This window comes from Limanda limanda, chromosome 13 (genome assembly GCF_963576545.1).
Source record: "Limanda limanda chromosome 13, fLimLim1.1, whole genome shotgun sequence".
NCBI classification, from domain to species: domain Eukaryota; kingdom Metazoa; phylum Chordata; class Actinopteri; order Pleuronectiformes; family Pleuronectidae; genus Limanda; species Limanda limanda.
This window is the reverse complement of record NC_083648.1, coordinates 2,550,057-2,570,733: the sequence shown is the minus strand read 5'-3', so window position 1 is coordinate 2,570,733 and position 20,677 is coordinate 2,550,057. Positions and strand designations below refer to the sequence as shown.

Genomic DNA, 20,677 nt, shown 5'->3' with positions numbered 1-20,677 from the left:
ATCAGTGTTAGGAGGCGTGTGTGTGTGTGCGTGTGTGTGTGTGTTCACCTTGACTCCAGCGAGCATGCCCGTGGTGGAGACGCTGAAGTCCATGTAGGCCAGGGTGTCGGGGTTGGAGGGTTTATACAGCAGAGGAGGTTTCTTCTTTGGCAAATCGTCTGAAGAGAAAAATCACCATCAACACAACTCAGCCATGACAGCAGCACAGTGTTATGTTCATATCTTCAGTGTAGCAATAAAAACAATAGAATCAGATTTAGTTTAGTTGATGCTCTGCTTCTCTTCTGTCCGGGGAGAAGATCCCTCACATGTTCACAGCTTTTTCACAGTTAGATGGTTTAAAGGTTTTTTCTGAGCTGTAAAAATACAATTAGATCGATTGATTGATTGATTGATTGATAAACTCTACCTCCACAGAGAAGGTTGTGTTATCACCCAAATGTGTTTGCTGCTTTATTTTACATCAATATTTTGTAAAAATGTGCAGATTTCCACCAAACTATGCGGAGGGATGGAACCCGAGAGGAACCCATTCAATTGAGGATTTTCTTTTTTTCATTTTTCCACTATAAGAACAAGACAATCTGTGGGTTTGTTCAGTTTCGATGGAGGTGTGAGTGACCATCAGGTTGTTTGTTCACTTTGAGTTTGTGTTAGTTTCTCTCTCTGATCACAGGAGCTGCTCTCAGTTCTCTCACCTGTGTCCAGGACCGGCGGCCACGTCCGGACGTCCACGGCGGCCGAGGCTTCCTTCGACCGCAGCAGCTTGGAGATGAGCTGTGTGGTCATCATACACACCGACCGGCTCACCTGCACACAACCGACAATCTGATCCAACGCCACACAACATCATGACATGTGATCTCCAAACCTACTACATCACTTCCTGTGGGAGTTACAGCTGAGAAACAGAAGCCGTGACCTCAGGGCCTCTGGCGTTTAGAGCGACTGAGGGTCCGCGTGGTTTAATTAACAGAAGACTTATTCTCAACCAAGATTAAAACGATCATCAAGCGCATATTTCCTTCCAGAAAATGTTAATTAATGAGATTTTTCTTCATCTACTTATGAAAATAGATGTTGTGGGGTTCAGATTTCTCTCTCACTCCAAACCTTGCGCTCGCTCTCAGCTCCACAGCTTCAGATGGGACTGGCTCTAACTCTGCTCAGATATTTTGATGGGTCATTTACACCAAGTTCTTAAACCAAATGTCCTTCGATATATATATATATATATATATACTAGGGATGGGCAAGTTAACTCGTTTCAATCGAGTTAACTCAAGTGATGAGTTAACTCGATTGTTTATCCGCCAATTATTTTCTTTTTTCCTGTTCTGCAGCAGTCAGCAACAGACTTTTCACAAAATAAAAGCCTGACTTTCACAATAAAACAATAAATAATCAAACCTGAGTGAATGCGAGATAAAATAATTAATCGAGTTAACTCATCACTTGAGTTAACTCGATTGAAACGAGTTAACTTGCCCAGCCCTAATATATACCTGTATATCCTATATACATATATATATATATATATATATAACTGCAACAGTTCACGAGACCTCACGATAGCTGCAGTAACCAGGAGGGAGATATCAGAGGACATTCAGTTTTAAAACTTTGTGTAAATGACACAGGTCTGAGTTGAACTTGTAGGTCTGGGCTTGTGGACACTTGGATGACACCACAGGAGCATTTACTTCAATTGTGTTGGATTCTGCTATAACGCTGTTTACCCTTTACCCCTGAAGAGTGTTCCGTGGACTCAAACACAAACTGGTGACCTTCAAAGGCCTAAAAGGTCGTCAGGTTCACCCACATATAAGTTTTAAACTCTCTCACACATCATTGATAGATCAGGTGAAGGCCGGACGGTGATGTTACCTCCACGATCATCTTGACGGTGGGCAGCGTGGTGGAGATGTTCTGCAGGTGAGGCGGGCGCACGGTGATCGGCACGCAGCCGGCGTAGAGGCAACCGTAGAACGCCACGATGAGGTCGATTCCTGGAGGAGGATGGAGAATTTTAATCTTTTAATGTGATGAAGAGCGAGAGGACGACAACAACAAGGATCTGAGAGGGGGGGGTGACTGGTTACCTGGAGGATAGACCAGTGCAACGTGGTCTCCGTCCTGCAGGTGGCCCCGTTCAGACAGCATGGCCGCGATCTTCTCTGCTCGCTTGTGCAGCTGGACGCAGGTCAGAGAGCTGGCTATCGTACCCTGGAGGGGGGGGAGGAGACACACACACACAGACACACACACACACAGACACACACACACACACACACACACAGACACACACACATGATTGACACATTCGATCATCAGTGTGTATCAGCAGATGTCAAGTCCTATTTTCTGTGGCAGCGTCTCGGCAGCGAACAGCTGTAAACAAACCGGCGAGTCATATTGCGATTATGCAAAGTATCTGTCACACGGAGACCGGTTCACACACAGACACACAAACACACAATCCAGTCTCAATAAACACACAAACAAACAACTTCATGGTGTTTTTAAACTTGAATTTCGTCATTGCACGCTTATAAAAAACAAAACAGACACACAAATATAAAAGCAAATGTTGGATCTCGTTATAGTTTCTGTTCCAAGGGGAAATATTTGGATCTTTACTTTATCTCAAGTTAAAAACAATCCACAGAGCAACTGTTGACATTCTGACATTGAATTCACTTTTATCACAAGTGCCTGTTTTCATATTCACCTATAAGAAGAAATAAATGCACCTCCACATATATTAGGATACTGTATTTAGCTCTTTAGATTCCTTTTGAACAGTGATTCTCAAACTGAGTCACAATGTCATTGCAGCGAGTCGCCACGGAAATAAGATTTAACAGATGAAGTTGAGACGACTAAACAAGTTATTAAGTAATTATAAAGTATTAAAAGTTATCTTTCAGGTCATTTTGTATTTTAAAGTATCCGACACTCGATAAATGGGTTATGTTATATCACACCAATTCAACCCTTGTGGTTTGTATTCACTAATATTCCACAGTCCTCAAATAACAAATGCTTTAGAGGCTTTGAGTGTTTTCAGCACTGAAATAATTAAAAATAAAAGCCTGGGGTTCAAAAACGCACAAACATGAGTGTGAAACCACACAATCGTGCAAACAGGTCTTACTCTGGAGTTGAGCAGCGTGTACAGGACGTGGTCCGGCGTGGTCTGGGCTCGCCACTGCAACACCTCAGACAGGAAGAGGAACTGGAAGACACAAGCAGGGAAACAGGACCAGTCAGACACACACAAACACACACACACACACACACACACACACACACACACACACACACACATACAATCCTGAGCATATGTAGAAGGCAACAGAGCAGCTAAGAATCCCTGTAAGAACATCATCATCAGAAATTAATGTGACAACTTAATCAGGGCAGATGCAGAGCTTTGGCAGTTGTCATAGTAACTGGTATCCACCATTCAATAGTTTTTTGTTGTTGTTATTATTTTATACCTACTGCCACAAATTCTGAGTTGACAGAACGGATCAAGCGAGAGAGAAGAGTTGGTTTCTGGCCTCGTGAATTTTTCACTATTTGCAGGGAGGGAGATTCATGCCTCTTATGTTTTGTTCCGCCAGAGAAAATCGGTTTTATAGTGTGTGTGTCTGTGTGTGTGTGTATCTGTCTGTGTGTGTGTGTATCTGTGTGTGTGTGTGTGCCTGTGAGTGTGGACTCAACATCCACAGCAGATGAACCTCAGCTCGGTGCATTCACGGTCCCAATGTGTGGTGCCATGAGACTGGAGCAACCATTATGTCTACAATATAATAAAAATATTTTATATAACATTTACTGCTCCTCTGATTTGTGGATAGTACAGAGTATAAAGTGCACGATGACTCTGTATTGGTTCCTGTTTCTCAAGACTTCCCATTTGTTTCTGCTTTCAAGCCAAATAGAAAAACAGAGGTGGGAGAATTACTGTACAAACAAGAACACAAATATGTTTTAATTAAAGGTAAAAGATGAATTATTGAGTTAAAATATGAACGGAGGAATAGAAATCTACGTTTCTCAGTGATTCTTTTAGTGCTGGAGTCTGTTATGATGAAAACATCACTCAGATCTTCACCAAGCAAAGTTTCCGGTCTCAGCCTTAAAGACGAAACAGCTTCATGCTCGAGTCTCTGGGGCTGAAAAGATGTAAAGAAGCTTTTCTCCCCTCGATGAAAAACATTGCTTTCATGAAACTTTCATCGCAGCAAATCAGAGTCTACTTCCTTTACACTTTCACTCGCTTTCCTGCCTCATATATGAACATGGAGAGTTGGGTGAGAGCTGTTCTCCTAAACGCCTCACGGCTCCATGACTGCACATGTATCAGCTGAATCACAGAGTACGGTTCATATTGACGATCATTCTAATATACAACTTTGGAAAGAAATAACCTGAAACACTTTAATAATGCTGAGAATCTGTGTGTATGTGACTCACACATCTCAGGAACTGTTCCTTCTTTCAGCTTCATGCTCGTCGTGTGTGTTGTTCGAGGCCTGAGGAAGTGCAGCGTGGAATTTGGTGCGATTTCACACAAGAGATACGATCGATATTAATACAATTTGAACAAACTGCCGACCGGAGCTCTGCAGCAGCTCCACTTCAGGTTCCGACTAAGCCTCGGAGATTTGTGAAGATTTGTGAAGATTTGTGAAGATTTGACACATCTGGAGACAGAAATCATTTCAGATCCTCGACAACCAATCATCCAGATGTTACTGGTAGATTTCAGCCACTTGGTGGTTTGTGTGTTTTGTGTAACAGACGCTGGAGTTAAACTGAAGCCTGAGATAAAACAAACCTGAACCTGCCTGCTGGTAAAAGCCATGTTATCTCTGTGAGAGAGTGAACCACCACAAAGAGCCTCTGTTTGCACTTAGAGAGAGAGAGAGAGAGAGAGAGAGTGTGTGTGTGTGTGTGTGTCTGTTTGCTCTTGTTGAATTCCAGTGTGTAGATAGAAATCTGATCTCGTCACTTGTCTCCGTCAGTGAGCGCTGGTGTCGACTTCTCGTGGCTCACACACTGAAGTCTGCTGCTGCCTGTCGTCTCATTATCGCTCGTTTTACGATCATCTCTCCAAGGCCCGAAGGAGCAAGAAGTTTAATTTCTCCCCTTCAGGTAATTTAGCAACAGAAATCCCAGGTTCATGTTTTATTGAAAAAAACTCCATTAGCTGAGTGGAAATGAGTCATTGTCATTTGAGGCCGTTTTCACACCGGAACGTGTGAACCAAGCTTCACGTGTTTGTTCCGATGTTTCCGTCTGATGAGTGTTTTATCGTGTTAACGTGCAAACACTCAATTATGCTCTATGTTGGATCCAAATACAGAAGAGGGTGGAGCCTTCTGTCCGTACTCTGCGTCATTTCCTCCAAAACTGTGCACGTCTTCCAAAAGCTTACGGATACTGATGAAAGTGACGCTATGGAGCAGTACCACCACAGATTGTAGGGGGCAGTGCAGCCACTAGTTCAAGTGAGATGATGATTTGGACACGAGGAAGAAATTGCAACAATAGTGAAGATTGCGACTTTGCCAGAAACTACGAGCGTCTTTTACTTTGGTCGATTTTGTCTCTTTTGGAAGAGGAACGTTATCACAACCTACATGTTTGTTGTTCGATGTCTAGACTCTGCTCTGCCCTCTAGTGGATGAATTGCTGTTACTTACGTTAAAATGGTTTAAAACTAACGTGTTTCTTTTCGTACGTAAAGGCAGAGTAGATGAATTGAAGAGATTCGGGGTAAATCCCAAATTTTACACCGACACACACACAACAAAACCAACTCATTCACACGGAGGGCTCGGTTTTCAGAGGGATGGACTTGGAGGGAGGTGGGCGGGGTTTGTCTCAGAAAGATGGAGTCACGCCAACGGTGATGGATGGATGAGCAGACGGATGAAGGGATGATCCTGTGCTGATGGTTCAGAGAAGGAGCTTCTGTTCTATGCAGAACTTTTACATTCACAAAAAACCTACAGAACTCGAGAGAAGAGAGAAACGTCTCCTTCAAAGCAACATGCAGCTGCCGTGTGATGATACCGACATGATGACAAGAGTGTGAGTGTTGATGAAGATGACATGATGATGAAGATGATGATGGTGGTGGTGAAAACCAGCACACCCCCGCTCACACACACCTTCCTTGCCTGGTCATTGTCTTCGATCTGACCCAGATCTCGGCCGCTGGCCTGAGCGATCCTCTTCCCCGACACCAGGTTCCCGACCATCACAGAGGCAGGGCCGATCTCTGAGGAAGAGGAGGAGGAAGAGGAGGAAGAGACAGGAAGAGGAGATTGAGACTGAGCTGCTTGAGATGAGTTTGGCTGTCAGGGATGAAAAGGTAAAACACCAGTTTCACTTCAGATCGTCCACTGCTCGTTGTGTTAGTTTCATTTAAAACCTGCATTACGAATCTTTCACTATAAAACTAAAACTTCCTTCTGTTAATGTTCCACATTTGCTAAATCACTATTTTGAAATACTATTAGAAGATAAGACTTCACTTTGTGGATCTGTCGTTTTTTTTAGTTTTCAGTTGTCAGGGATGAAAAGGTAAAACACCAGTTTCACATCGTCCACATTGTGTTTTTAATGTCTGTTCACAGACTCTGTTCACAGTGGTTGTTTCATTAAAAACCTGCATTACGAATCTTTCACTGTAAAACTAAAAATGTCTTCTGTTAATGTTCCAGATTTGCTTAATCACTATTTTTTAATACTATTAAAAGATGAAGCTTCACTTTGTGCATCTGTAGTTTCCTTTAGTTATTAGCATGTTTTCACCCGACTGCTATAACACTGATAACCGTGATCATTTATAATCGTATAATATAATCGTGATACAACATTTTCAACCCGTTTAAGATCCGTAAATTATTTTATACGAAGTCAGTGAATGTCAAAAAATGTTGCTTGTTTCCACCGAGATTCGTTGAAATCAGTTCAGCAGTTTTAACGTAATCCTGCCGACAAACAAACGACTAAACGGATCTTAAACGTGAAACCTAGCGTCCTTGGCGTTCATCCCTCAGCCAATCACCCCCCCTCACACGCTCTCACTCTACCTGGCTGCTTCTGCCGCGGTTTGGGCAGGTTGGTGACGCAGGTGTGCGGGCACATGAGCACGTTGCACGGGTGCAGCGCCCCCTCCAGGAAGAGCTGCTTGGTCTCCGACAGGTGGATGCCACCCAGGGGGGTCTTGGGCAGAGTGTTGGAGGGCACCAGAGCCAGGCAGTACACCCCCACCTGGTGGATGCCGTCTATCGCCTGGGACGTGACAGTGAGAAGCAGTTAAGGTCGTGAGCCTGGAAGGTTTCACAGTTTAACACGTGAACATTTAAAATCCTAAATGATCGTTCACATCTTTCCCCAGAGCCGTCACGTGATGTGACTTCATATCGGCCTCTGTTGAAAACACTGAAACCGTTTCATTAGAAAAAGAAAAAATAATTCTGGGCCGTTTCTGTGAATGTGACGGAGACCGGAGAGATTTGGTTTCATCGCGGTCGTAAAGAAGCAGACGGATTTTATAGCTTCACCACAGTCTCCACCCGGCTGAGAGAGATCTGGAGTTCAGACTGAGGTGTAATCTGCAAAGCGTGGCTGTACAGCACAGTGTCTTGTGTGTGTGTGTGTGTGTGTGTGTGTGTGTGTTTGTGTGTCTGCAAATATCTCACAATGAAAACCTTGTTAAAACAGATTAAAAGGATGTGAGCAAGTCTCTGTGTTTTTAATAGTTCACCTGCAGTACTCGGCTCATCCACTGGAAGCTGTCCTCCTCCGTGGAGTCCGGCCGCTGCTCGGCCACGACCACGATCCGCTCGTCATGGAGCACCGTGATGGAGAACACCGCTATCCTGCAAAACACACACACACAGACACACAGACACACACACGGACAGTTAGAACCAGCTCGGGGCTCCTGGCAATCGCCGTCTTTGTCTAATGACACAAAATCTAAATTATAAACCTGAATAAAAGCAGAAAGAAATAAGACGACACTAAAGAGAAGCATCTCACCGGCCCCGGTAGACGAACTTCATGGGCTCCACGGCGAGCGCAGTGGCCACGATGTCGTCAGCGTTGTGCCGACGCCCGGCGACCAACATCAGACCGTCCATCTTCCCTGCAGCGAAGATCAGACCTCCGGGTCCGATGAAGCCCAGCAGGCCGGTCCTGGTGAAGGGAAACTCACTGACCGGGCTCCCGTTGCTGGACATGGGGAAAACCTGAGAGGAAGCACAGTCCGGTTTCACGTCTGAGGCTTGAGAGCAAAGACAGGAAGCTGAGACAAGTAGAAAAAAGATTCACGCTCTCACCTCGAACGTGTTCTTGGTCATGCCAGCCAGGCCGTAGTAGGAGGTTCCGGTGGCGACAGTACAAACGCACAACTCTCCGATCTCGTCAGTCTTGCAGAGCTGAGGAACTCCTTCGAGCCTCACCACGCACATCATGGCTACGGAGAGAAAAGACTCTTTACTCAAACACCTCATGTAGGTGACATGAGAGGAGCTGTCAGACTCAGAGGAAGCAACGAAAGAAAAGAACCAAAAAGAACAGAGGCAAGAGCAAACGTGGTGAGAAGGAAGTTAAGAAGAAGACAGGATGAAAGACAAGATGGTGGATCTCACCTCCGGGCATGACGGAGCCGACGTCCTGCAGCGTGAGGACCGACAGCTTCTCCTCCGAGTCCACCCGGATCACCCCGTGACTCAGACCCTGCATGGACAGCACGCCACGGCCGGGGGGGGTGCTGCCCTCCTCCAACGGCCTGCAGGGGGCGACCAGGAGACATCGGGGGTTAATTACTATTAACAACTATTGTGGTACTTATGAGTTTGTCTTTTTCAAAACAAAATGAGCTTTTTAGACCTTTGAATTGAACGTTTAGCTTATATAGCTTTCAACATATCAGGGAGAATGTTGTTAAACTTCGACTGAAATGTGTGAGTCAAGCGAGTTAATTACTGCACAACACTCACACACTTACACACACACTCACACAAAGCTTTTACTGTGTTGTAATTAACATCCTGAAGCAGAACCCCCATGTGAGAAACAGCTGCTCCAGTGAGTTTACATGTTGAGCTTCAGACGATGAAAGAGGATTAAAGGTCTTGAGATTTTCAAAAGCCACAAATCTGTAAAGTCGGGACTTTAAAGTAATAAGTTAGATTCAGACTGGGACGAAGTGGAAGGAGGAAACAGTGTTGTCTTCATGTGTCTGAAATCAGCGTCGGATGAACCTGGTTTGGTTTGTGATTTTAAACACGTGCACTGGAACTGATGAGTGGATCTTTACCTCCTTATCGCCACAGTGAGCGCCTCGGGGGAGCTGGCACACGGACAGATGACCTCCGGCTTCAAACCTTTGGTCTGGAAGACGTTGAGGAAGGCGTCACAGGAGGAAATCGACCCTGAGGGAGAGAGAGAGAGAGAGAGAGAAAGAGAGAGAGAGAGAGAGAGAGAGAGAGAGAGAGAGAGAGAGAGAGAGAGAGAGAGAGAGAGAGAGAGAGAGAGAGAGAGAGAGAGAGAGAGAGACTTAGACTCAGAACTACTTGGTTTGGTGCAGACATTTTTATTTGACTAATCTGGGACAATATTGACAACTGGTAAATCACAATGTTTTAGAAAGTCAGGATTTGTGCTAAATTGAGGACATTTGTAAGAATAAATTATTTTTGTAATATTGCTCAATAGGTGATGATGTGTAATTAGGATATTCTCAAATTCAGCGAGATGAGGAGACACATCCCAGGGACCCTTCAGTGCAGAAGCAAATACATAAACAGAATGTCACAGCAAATACACTTCGATTTGATTTGACGCTTGTGTTATTTTCTGTTATAAAACTGTAAACTACATCTCTAGAGAGCAGCTCTTACAGGGATTGGAACCGTCGGCCACCACCAGCATGCGCAGGGAGCTCAGGTTCACGTCTCTCTGGTCCCGATGAGCAACCAGAGCCCAGTGCATGTCCCGCGACTTCACACACGCCACTTTGGCTACACAACAAAAAACACATGTTAAATCACAGATACACATACATGACAAATGACTGTAAATAAAGATGAAGCCTCAAACTGAAAATTAAGCCAAAATACAACAGATGCAGGAGCCGCCATCTTGAGCTGGGGAAGTCATTTAGAATATACACGACTTGACAAATCACAAGTCCACCTTAGCTGTCAATCATGATGTCACATAACACTAACATAGAGGAGGCGGGGTTTATGACTTATACTGCAGCCATATTTTCCACCTTTGTATTTGTTTTTGTTATAAAATGATCAGAAAACACTTTCACAATTAAAATGGAACTTTACAGGACGGACAGGTTAACACACGCAAATGATTTGTGGACGTTAACTCCATTTCGATGTTTCATGAGCAGAGTGGACGAAGTGTCTCGTCCAGACGGAGACGGAGACGGATCCGTTACCTTTGTACTGGCAGACCTTTTGGATCCAGGACAGAGGGTTGACCTTCATCAGGGCGTAGGGAATACTGATGACGTGCATCATGTTCATCACACTCTGAGAGAGAGAGAGGGAGAGAGAGGGAGAGAGAGAGAGATAGAGAGAGAGAGAGAGAGAGAGAGAGAGAGAGAGAGAGAGAGAGAGAGAGAGAAACTTAGGCAGATTGTATTTTCATAATCATTCATTTTTATTTATTTAATTTTGAATATGTAAGTAAAAAAAAAGAGAAATTATACAAACAAGTGAAAAACAAATTAACAGAAAAAGTTTTATTTGCAAACGCTTAATGATTTAATCTACGGATTCAACTGTGCTCTATATTGTATATAATGTACACAAATATATGTAATTAAAAATATAAATAATAACAATAAAGCTATATATATATATACTAGGGCTGGGCAAGTTAACTCGTTTTAATCGAGTTAACTCAAGTGATGAGTTAACTCGATTGTTTTTCCGCCAATTATTTTCTTTTTTCCTGTTCTGCAGCAGTCAGCAACAGACTTTCACAAAATAAAAGCCTGACTTTCACAATAAAACAATAAATAATCAAACCTGAGTGAATGCGAGATAAAATAATTAATCGAGTTAACTCATCACTTGAGTTAACTCGAGTTAACTCCATTGAAACGAGTTAACTTGCCCAGCCCTAATATATACATATACATATATACAGACCTGTGCACCTTCATACACAAAATTAAACAAACAAATTAATCTTGTTATTTAGAGTAAACAGAGACGAACATAAACTACGGAAGGATAAAAGTGACCCTCTTCTTACCGTGAGGACGGCGTGCCACAGTCCCACGTCCTTCTTGAAGTCCAATACATTCACTATGGTCTCAGCTGGAGGACGGGACAGACAACACATGATGTGAATCCAGCTCTGCAGTAATGTGATTGTGTGTCTGTGTCAGTGTGTGTGTGTGTGTGTGTTTACCTTCTGTGTAGGAGCAGGACTGTGTGAGGGCCTGGCAGTGAGCCAGCATGGCGACCCTCATCACCGTCACGCCCAGGACGCTGCCGTCCTTACACGTCTTGTACTGGACACACAGAGGGACGCACAGTCACAAAGCAGCAAACACACACAACACATCTACACTTCAACTGCACCACAAATATCAACTCACAAATATTAACAAATGTATTGATTGATTGATGGATTATTTATTTAAGCCTCGGAAAACACTTTGAGGAATAAGACCCTCATTTACAACGGTGCCGAGGGTACAATGAAGAGTTAATACATTGAAATAAATAAATAAATAAATAAGAATGAAATAAATATGCATATATATATATACAGTAATACAAGGGATTCAATAAAATACTATGGTTAAGTCCACTAACAGTTACAATCACTGCAGGAGAAGTCAGTTTTACATGAGATAAGATTCCAGAATTCCCTTAATGAAATAAATGAGCACAACCTTAAAGATTTTTGGACCTCATTCCAAATGTAGGGTGCCTATACGTAAGTAAACTTTATATATAGATATTATGGGATGCCGTTAAAGTCAGGTCGAGACGTTATCTTTCAAAAAACAAAAGTCTTGGGGTAAAAATAAGTAAAAGACACATTCTCTGAAGTGTTTCGAGCGTCTCCCGTTAAAAACAGAAGGTCGATGGTTTTTCAATCATCTCTCAGCTTTCATCATCATTTGCCTCTCGTCCTCTTTTCATCCGCGGGAAGTTTCACTTTGCTGCCGGTGCGATTACTGCCGAGCCAATAAAGGGACGTTAGGTAAAATCCAATCGTTCAGACGGGACGATGGTATCGAGCTTCAGCCGGCGAAGGAAGAGTGAAACGTGTGAGTCTGATCCAAAAAGACGTGAGGCACCATCGATTTCTATTCACGGGAAAGTGCAGGAGTGGAGATGCTTTGGGGCGCCCCAGTGTAGAGTGGTATCAGTGTGTGTGTGTGTGTGTGTGTGTGTGTGTGTGTTACCTCGATGTAGGCAGTGTCCTGGTTTGCGTCCTTGATGTGAGGGAACCAGTCCCGCGGTGGTTTGGAGACGTGTTTGGACTCGCCGACGAACCACAGCACCTTAGGCCAGCCTGCGCACACACAGACACACACACAGACACACACACAGACACACACATTAATGATGTCTTCTTGAGACGGGAACCAGGTACTTGTACTGAACTTGTGTGAGGTCGTTTTCTTTCCTTTGGTTCGAACTGAGTAAGAAATCACATCTAACCCTGATTTGCAAATTCCCAGAAAGGCGCTGAATGCACATATTCCACTTTAACTGTTATAAAGAGATTGATATTAGAGTGAGGAATCGGGCGTTCACGTGACAGAACACGTGCACGTTTAAATCCTGATAGTGTGTGTATGTGTGTGTGTGTGTGGGGGGGGGGTGTGGATGTCTGGAGTGAAGCTGCTGTTCCCGCCCGGCAGAGACGGAACAAAACAATCCACCATGTGAACGAGGTGAGTTTAAAGCCGGCTGATCGATAAGAGGAGCACTCCACCTTAATGACACACACACACACACACGCACGCACACACACACACACACACACACACACACAGACACACACACAGACAGACACACACTCTAAATCCATGCTGAGTGAGGAGCAGTAAATCTGGCGGCATCATGTTGCTATTTATACGTCCATTACTGAAAAGCAAACAGTCTTTATTAATCACAAGGCGATTCTCTCTCTCTCTCTCTCTCTCTATTCAGTGCTAATGTCTCTCCATTCTCTGTGCATAATGCGTCTAGTTCTCTCTCTCTCTCCCTCTCTCCCAGTCTCTCTCTCTATTTCTCTCTCTCATTACTCAGCCAGCTGTCTGCTGCCATCAGTCTTTCCGTTCATCCTAACGAGCGACAGAGCCGAGCTGCAGTGAAACGAGAGTCGCACTCGTTTCTCCGACTCGTGTCTTTCTTTCTTTATTCTTTTCCTGAGAAGTTTCATGATCACGCACAATAAATCAAGTTTTATACTAAAAACATCAGAAAGCTGAAGATTTCTCCCTTTACAGTGATTCATTTTTGTCCAAAATATCAGTGTTAATCTTGAAGTACTGTTCTATTAACGAATGAGGAGGAAGTCGATTTTTGCAAGAATTCCCATTAACCTTATCCTTGATATTCAGCACTTGTATGACGATCACGTGTGTGTGTGTGTGTGTCTGTGTGTGTGTGTGTGTGTGTGTGTGTGTAGCCACCAGTACAGTCTCTACTGGTATGTGCAGACCTTTGAACTGGGGGATCTCCCCAGTGGGACCCTTGGGTAACCCCTTGTGACAGGCGTCGCTGGTCAGAGCCACGGTCACTCCACAGCTGCCCAACAGAAACCCAATCTGCTGACTGCCGGCGTCCTGGAGAGAGAGAGAGAGACGGACAGATTAGATCAAGAGCTGCTGACGCTCAGATCCTCTGGTGTGTGGACGCTACTTCTGATGAAGGATGATGATAATAATAATCACACGTAACTGTCTCTTATCTGACTATCAACACAGATCTGTGGACAGAGAGAAAGAAGCAAACAACGAGACCAGAGCCACAAATCTAAAGCTGCTTTTAAAAACTTCTCTACACACACGGAGGGATTTGCCCAAGGACACTTCAACATGCAAACAGGCGGATCGGGGATCGAATCAACGTTATTTCTGATCAGTGGACGACCCGCTTTACCTCGTCAACTATGGAGGACCATACATGTGAGGGAATAAATAAATAAATAAATGTGGAAATATAGACATTTATTTAGACATTTCTGTTGTTATAAACGTATTTACTTATTTCTGTATTTATTTATACATTTATTTATTTATTTATTTATACATTTATTTATTTATTTATTTATTCATACTTAAGTCATGTATGGTCCTCCATAGTCAGCTGACCCTGGACACTCACCTTCCTGGTCAGTGGGACTTCTATCGGCACGGGAACGACCTCGGCCAGCAGGCAGCCGTAGAACGCCGTCATGAAGGCAGCAGGGTCGTTGTTCGGGAACACCAGCGCCACCTGCAGGCAGCGGAAGGCAGAACACCGGGGGTTACTGCAGGAATGTGTTTTCTTTTAAGTTTTAAAATGTCTGTTGTTGTTAGAAAGATCGTGATAGTGAGAGAAGCAGGAATCTGTTTGGACGTCTCACTCAGGGAAGCACAAGTGGAATGTGGAATGGATTTGTAGGATAATTAGTTTTTCTCCTTCAGGTCATTTATTCTGCATTTTCCCTCCTTAGTGAATCCTCTTAAAATCATTTTCTACCGATTCCTACACCGTGACGTCTCATCTGAAACTAGTTTTCTGCCGCAACAGCAGAATAACACGATTCCTCTGCTCGGCCATGTTGGATCCAGAGGCTGCAGAGTCTGGTTATGATAACAATGTTGAACCCAAGCTTAAGTGCTGCTTAATGGCTTCCATATTCAGAACTGAACTGTGTGTGTGTGTGTGTGTCTGTGTGTGTGTGTGTGTGTGTGTGTGTGTGTGTGTGTGTGTGTCTGAAGCTGCAGTATAAGCTAAGTGCACCTGAGTGAATGAGAGCAGTGTAATGATGCTTTAACAGGACTAATGTTGTCAGTGCAGGTCTCATTGGAGACGTTCGGGTTTCATGTGTAGAAGATACCAGCAGGAGAAGGGGGGGGGGGGGGCAGGCTGCAGCAGTTTGATAGTATCACATATGAATAACATACGAGGTGGGTGCTAAATCCAGACTTTCAAGACGCTTCATAGATTATGTGACGTTCTGAGCGAAATGAAAAATCTCATATTTCCTGCTTTTCGAACATTTCACCCCCCCAAACATTAAGAAACACACTTTTCACAGATTAATAACTTCTGCTTCATCTCTGTGTGTCATTAAAGTCCTTCAGTTTATAATCATCCTTCAAAGACACGAAAACAACGCTGTCATTTCACACACTTATTAAAAAAGGACCAGTTTGTAATTCACACTCTGAGTTGGAAGAAAAGGGAGTTTTACAGTAATTAAAAACACACACCCTTCCGGCTGAGATGCATTAACACACAGACACACACACACACACACACACACACACAGACACACACTGCTGCTGCACCAGCCTTGACTCGAGTCTCCATTCGAGCAGGAAACTGAAGTGAAGATGAAAGAGGGACAGGACGGAGACGAACAGAGACACGTGTGGGACTCGACCCTTTTCCATTTCACTGGGATCTCCATGTGCCGAGCTCTGGATAATGAAGGTTCCATCCCGATGAGATGATCGTACTGACAACACCTACATGTTTTAACTATTGAGTCACGGTCCTGAGCGTTGACGTCAAGAATCTGCTTCCACATGTTGTTCTCAACCCCGGCGGCTCTGTGATGTTTTAATACCGACGGAAACTCAGGAGGCGACAGAGGAAAAAGCTCTGATGTCTGTGAGTCCAGATGTTTCTGGGTCCAGCTGTGACGGCTCCTCCACACGCTCTCGTTCACCTCTAGCGGTGGTTTGGTTTCTCAATTTCTGAAGTTTCTACGTCCACTTCGATTTGAATAAGATGGAGAACGGAAACTGGTATTTGAAATGAGCTGATGGTGCCGGGGAATTCTGCCACCGTGGTGATCTGGGACGTGTGTTTGGTTCTCACCCGGTCTCCAGGCCTGACCAGTGGCTCCTGCTTGGTTCCCAGCTTGTGCAGCAGGTTGTAGGCCACCTTCACACTCCTGGACCACAGTTTACCTGAAAGCACAAACACACACCGTCACACAAAGTGAAACACACTCACGCAAAAAGAGAATCTGAGACGTTAGGGATGAAAAGTGCAGTCGAGAGGTCAAAGGGTAAATTGCAAATCTTTGTGAACTTTACTGTAAAATGGAACAAAGGACGAGAAAGAGTCGTGTATTCCCCCCCTTGAGGGAACTGGCTCCAATCACACAGACGTCAGACCCAACCCTGCAGTGTAATTGGATCCATGTACAGTGATACTTCACACACACACAGACACACACACTACACACAGTCATATACTCCACATCAGTATATAATTACACAGAGAAAGGGGGGGGGGTTCTGCTATCTCCACAAATACTTTTGGTTATTGTTTGTGCTCGTGCAGCTTCAGGCAAAGTGAAACCGCTTCACAAACGTCCTGGTTCAGGTTATTAATATGAAATATCTCTTGAATCAGAGTCGTTTCTCTGCAGGAACAAGTCGCCTCTGTTCAGTAAAGACACAAACTCACTCCAGCAGAATCCATCCTCTGCTTTCTGTTCCTGTCTCCGACTGGCAGATGCAGACGTTAGGAATGAGCGACCAAGTGTGAATTCCTTTTTTCAGGTTTTGAGATCCCATGAGGAAACCAGACGACTCAGGAGAGAAAGTAAATTGCAAATAAAAAGGCAGAGCAACGGTGATTCGGGAAAAATTAATGAATTCAACACCGGGGGACTCGAAAAACTGTCCTTTGCACGTATGAGGAGAACATCTGGATTGTTCTGCCTTCATCTGTTCATGATGATGATGATGATGCTGAGCCATGAGGAATCTTCTCCGACTCCTACTGCACTTTCCTCATGGCTCCATCTGATATTCTTATAAATGACAAAGATGCAACAGATACTTGCTTCCACCTTTTTGCACCTGACTCTTTCAACAATGTTTTTATGGTCCTGAACGATCAGTTGTACAATCAGCTGAACTCAATCTGAGGAAACAACCCTCTTCAGTTACAACAGGAGGCTCCTGCTGACATGTGAGGAAGCTTCCCTCCAGCTGAGCCTTGTCCAAATCTGAGATCTGCATCTCCAGATGTGAGCACAGATCTGCGGTCTGGCTTCTTCTTCTTTTTTTTTAGGATGACGTCACTCAATCAACCCGTGAAAGATTCACCCGGCAGCCTTTTGTCCTCAGAAACCTTCTCATCGTGGAGCTTGATTTAATAACATCAAGGCGTTGGTTGTGAAATGAGATATTCGGCCACTTTGAGAAACACAGACACAAAATGACTCTAAAGTCAGAACAGATCAAACTGGACGGTCAGTGTTTCTCACAAACTTCAGATGAGGATCATGGTATTTCAGAAACAGGTCGATTAGACTGAGCCAATAAAGGAATTAACTGATATTAAGTGTATTATAATGTAAAATGTACTGGTTTTAATACGGTATTGTAGCAGCGTCACAACAACAACAAAGTCTCCTGCTCTCCTGTTGTGTCGCTGGACCTCAGGGTTCTCATTACGACTCGAGATGTTTTGATATGTTCCTGACGTCCTTTAGGTTGTTTCGGGGTGAAGAAGGTGTGGACGTCTATAAGAGGAGGTCCTCTAGTTGTTGTAAGGAGGATGTGAGGGTCGTTTAGAAGGTTCAACATTAGTTTGGTAAAGGTCGAGTGGCAGATGACATGTGTCGGGTGCCTCTTCCTGTAACGGTTATAAGGAAACATTATAAAAGGTGAGGAGCTGCATTTCTAGTTTTGTAGGTCAGAGAAAACAGTCTGAAAAGAAGCAGACGTACGAACACAGCATCTTTATCAAGGAAATATATTAAAAAAACTTTGGCCGTGCTGTTTTCAGAAGATCAGAGTTCCCTGAGAAGCTCTTGGCTCGCTTGTTAACTTTTTCATATATAGAAAATGTTGTTTGTCCTTCCGATAACGTGGGTTTATCGTCAGTGCAGCGTGGTGAGGGTTGAGTTCAGGGACAGTGGGAGAATTCGGTATCGGGAATTGTATCCGTTCCCTCGAGTAAAGATTCGACTTGACAAGAAGAAAACACAAGAAAACAAGTTTGTCCTTGTTGGCCGACATCAAAGGGACGACGCCACAGGAATGAGAGATAAAAGAAGATGGAGATTCAGTAGCAGCACTGCACACGCACACACACACACACACACACACAAGCAGACACACACACACTGTCTCACCGTGTTGTGGTCTCTCTGGTGGAGGACTCCTGAGAGCGGGCTGAAGACATTTCACAGTCTGGTGAGCGCTCACATTGCCTCATCATCAGCTCCTCTCTCACACACACACACTCACAGACACACAGACACACACACACTAACACACACATACACACACACACACACACACACATACATACACAAACTACAGTGTATAACTACAGCGTATCTTTCCCTGAAGCTGATCAGCTGCAACCTGCCTCATCTCCAGGATTCTGAGGCGTGCAGGTGGTCCTGGTGCCCCCCCCCCCCCCACCCTGGTGCCCCCCCACCCTGTGTGGTCTCCCCCCCCCCCGGAGGCCCGTCTTACCGTAGGTCAGCACGTAGAGCGGCTTGCCGTTTGTGTCCATGGTGGTGAGACAGGGCGCCTTCGGGGAGATGGTGCCCCACCTCTGGAGGGCCGCCTCCAGGGAGGGGGGCCAGTTGGTGACCACGCCCAGCTGCTCGCCCCTCGAGACCACCATGGGGGCGCCCTCGGCCTTGGGCTGGTTGGGGTCTGGCTGCTGGACTGGAGGAGACCGGGAGACAACGGGATTAGATTAGATTTTATAAGATTAGATCAGAATAGATTTAATATTTGTTCATGATGTTTTATGACTCTTTGCTCGTATTGAACCGTTCTACTCTTCCTGATGGCGACTGATCTTCAAGCTGCTTCTCGTTTTCCTCGTCTTCATTTTGAATCGCTATGAGCTGTCTCAATAAAGTTTTATAGTTATAGCTTCACTCTGATGTATGAAAGGAATGCAGCTGTGAGAAGGAGTCAAATACAATCTCATGATGAAAACACAGCGCTGCTCGAGTATCCACGTTTTCCTCTTATTACAAATTATATTAGTTTCATTTGATTTAACGGCGTGAAGACGTGCATTCATCACTGCTGTATCACAGAGGATGTCCACAGGGAGGAAATGAGCTTTTAATTAAGCAGAAAACATCAAGTTGCTGCATCTTAACGAGTCAAACTGAGTCGTCCCAGCGTTTGTTATTCACTGCTAAATTATTAATTATCCTCTGGCTCGGCAGCTTTTGACACTGGGAACAAAAGGAAATATTCATCAGTTGGATTCAGCTTTGCCACGACACACATCAGGAGAAAAGGGAGGTTTGGTCGACTGTGATTCTTTTACTGTTCGCATGAGAAGAACTTTGATATTTTCTTAAGATCTCACATGAGAAGAAAGACCTGGAAATGGCTTCCGAGGTTATTGTGATGTAAGAAGAGAAATTGTGAAAAATGGATTGAAATAAAAAAGGTTGTCACCTTCCAGTAGTTCCTCGAAGTCGTCCACAAAGAACTCCCTGAGCGGCGGGCGCTTCGGCCTCTTCAGGGTGTTGACGAGTTGCTGAATCTTGGCGGAGACTCTGCTGCTGACTGGGACGCCTGCAGGAAGACACACACACTGTAAAGCAACACAACAAACCTCCGAGCAGAAACCCAAAATAAGCTTCACAGGCCCTGTATGAGTGAGTATTCAATTATATATACGTTTCATTTCAAATCTCTTGTGTTCTATGGCTGACCAGAGACTATGAATGCAGCAGGACTGCTTGACACACCGTATTGAAGTTATCTTTCAAAATGTTTACCCTCATCAATGCTGCTAAAAAGCTTTAATCTTGATGATGTTCTCCTCTACACATCTGTGTCACTTGTGTCCGTCCTGGGAGACGGATCCTCACATGTGTCTCTCTGAGGTTTCTACGTATTTTTACCTGTTAAAAGGGTTTTTAGTAGTTTGTCCTGACTCTTGCTGAGGGTGAAGGACAGAGGATGTCTCACCATGTTAAAGCCCTATGAGACAAATTGTGATTTGTGAATATGGGCTATACAAATAAAATTTGATTGATTGATTGATTGATTGATATGGCCCAGTCACAGAAGTACAACGCCTCCAAACAGCAGATACTTCAAAATATACGAGTAAATACGTTAAAACTACGAGCTGCAGCAAACTGAGTGAGATCTCGTCTCGCACACGGTGAATCTAAAGTTAAATCCTGAAACAATTCACCGAAGATGAGAAAACAAAAAGGCGCAGCTCCCTCAGCTTGACAACAAAAACAATCTCAGCGACTCTCCGCTTTCAAACCAACATCAGCTCCCATCTGGCGCCTGATGAAATGAGCTCGTTGGACGGATGAAGATATGAATCAGCAGATTTCACTCCTCAGCCCGACTACAATGAGGCTCTGAAATCTGCGACGTGATTCCAGCGCTCACCTCTCCCCAGAA

General features: G+C 44.3%; 1 protein-coding gene across 1 annotated transcript in view; it reads right to left on the bottom strand.

Moving 5' to 3' along the window:
• The window catches only part of LOC133017917 (disco-interacting protein 2 homolog C-like), a 103,252-nt gene that overhangs the window by 7,440 nt on the left and 75,135 nt on the right, over positions 1 to 20,677 (bottom strand). The window contains exons 7-28 of the mRNA XM_061084170.1: positions 19,706 to 19,825; positions 18,752 to 18,949; positions 16,125 to 16,216; positions 14,418 to 14,528; positions 13,753 to 13,876; positions 12,485 to 12,594; positions 11,476 to 11,578; positions 11,317 to 11,381; positions 10,493 to 10,586; positions 9,936 to 10,055; positions 9,353 to 9,467; positions 8,682 to 8,821; positions 8,370 to 8,506; positions 8,071 to 8,279; positions 7,793 to 7,907; positions 7,116 to 7,317; positions 6,189 to 6,298; positions 3,158 to 3,238; positions 2,103 to 2,226; positions 1,888 to 2,009; positions 699 to 810; positions 49 to 158 (exon numbers count right to left, since the gene is read on the bottom strand). Of these exons, the coding sequence (XP_060940153.1) occupies positions 49 to 158; positions 699 to 810; positions 1,888 to 2,009; positions 2,103 to 2,226; positions 3,158 to 3,238; positions 6,189 to 6,298; positions 7,116 to 7,317; positions 7,793 to 7,907; positions 8,071 to 8,279; positions 8,370 to 8,506; positions 8,682 to 8,821; positions 9,353 to 9,467; positions 9,936 to 10,055; positions 10,493 to 10,586; positions 11,317 to 11,381; positions 11,476 to 11,578; positions 12,485 to 12,594; positions 13,753 to 13,876; positions 14,418 to 14,528; positions 16,125 to 16,216; positions 18,752 to 18,949; positions 19,706 to 19,825 (2,714 nt within the window). The remainder of the gene's footprint in view (positions 1 to 48; positions 159 to 698; positions 811 to 1,887; positions 2,010 to 2,102; positions 2,227 to 3,157; positions 3,239 to 6,188; positions 6,299 to 7,115; positions 7,318 to 7,792; positions 7,908 to 8,070; positions 8,280 to 8,369; positions 8,507 to 8,681; positions 8,822 to 9,352; positions 9,468 to 9,935; positions 10,056 to 10,492; positions 10,587 to 11,316; positions 11,382 to 11,475; positions 11,579 to 12,484; positions 12,595 to 13,752; positions 13,877 to 14,417; positions 14,529 to 16,124; positions 16,217 to 18,751; positions 18,950 to 19,705; positions 19,826 to 20,677) is intronic.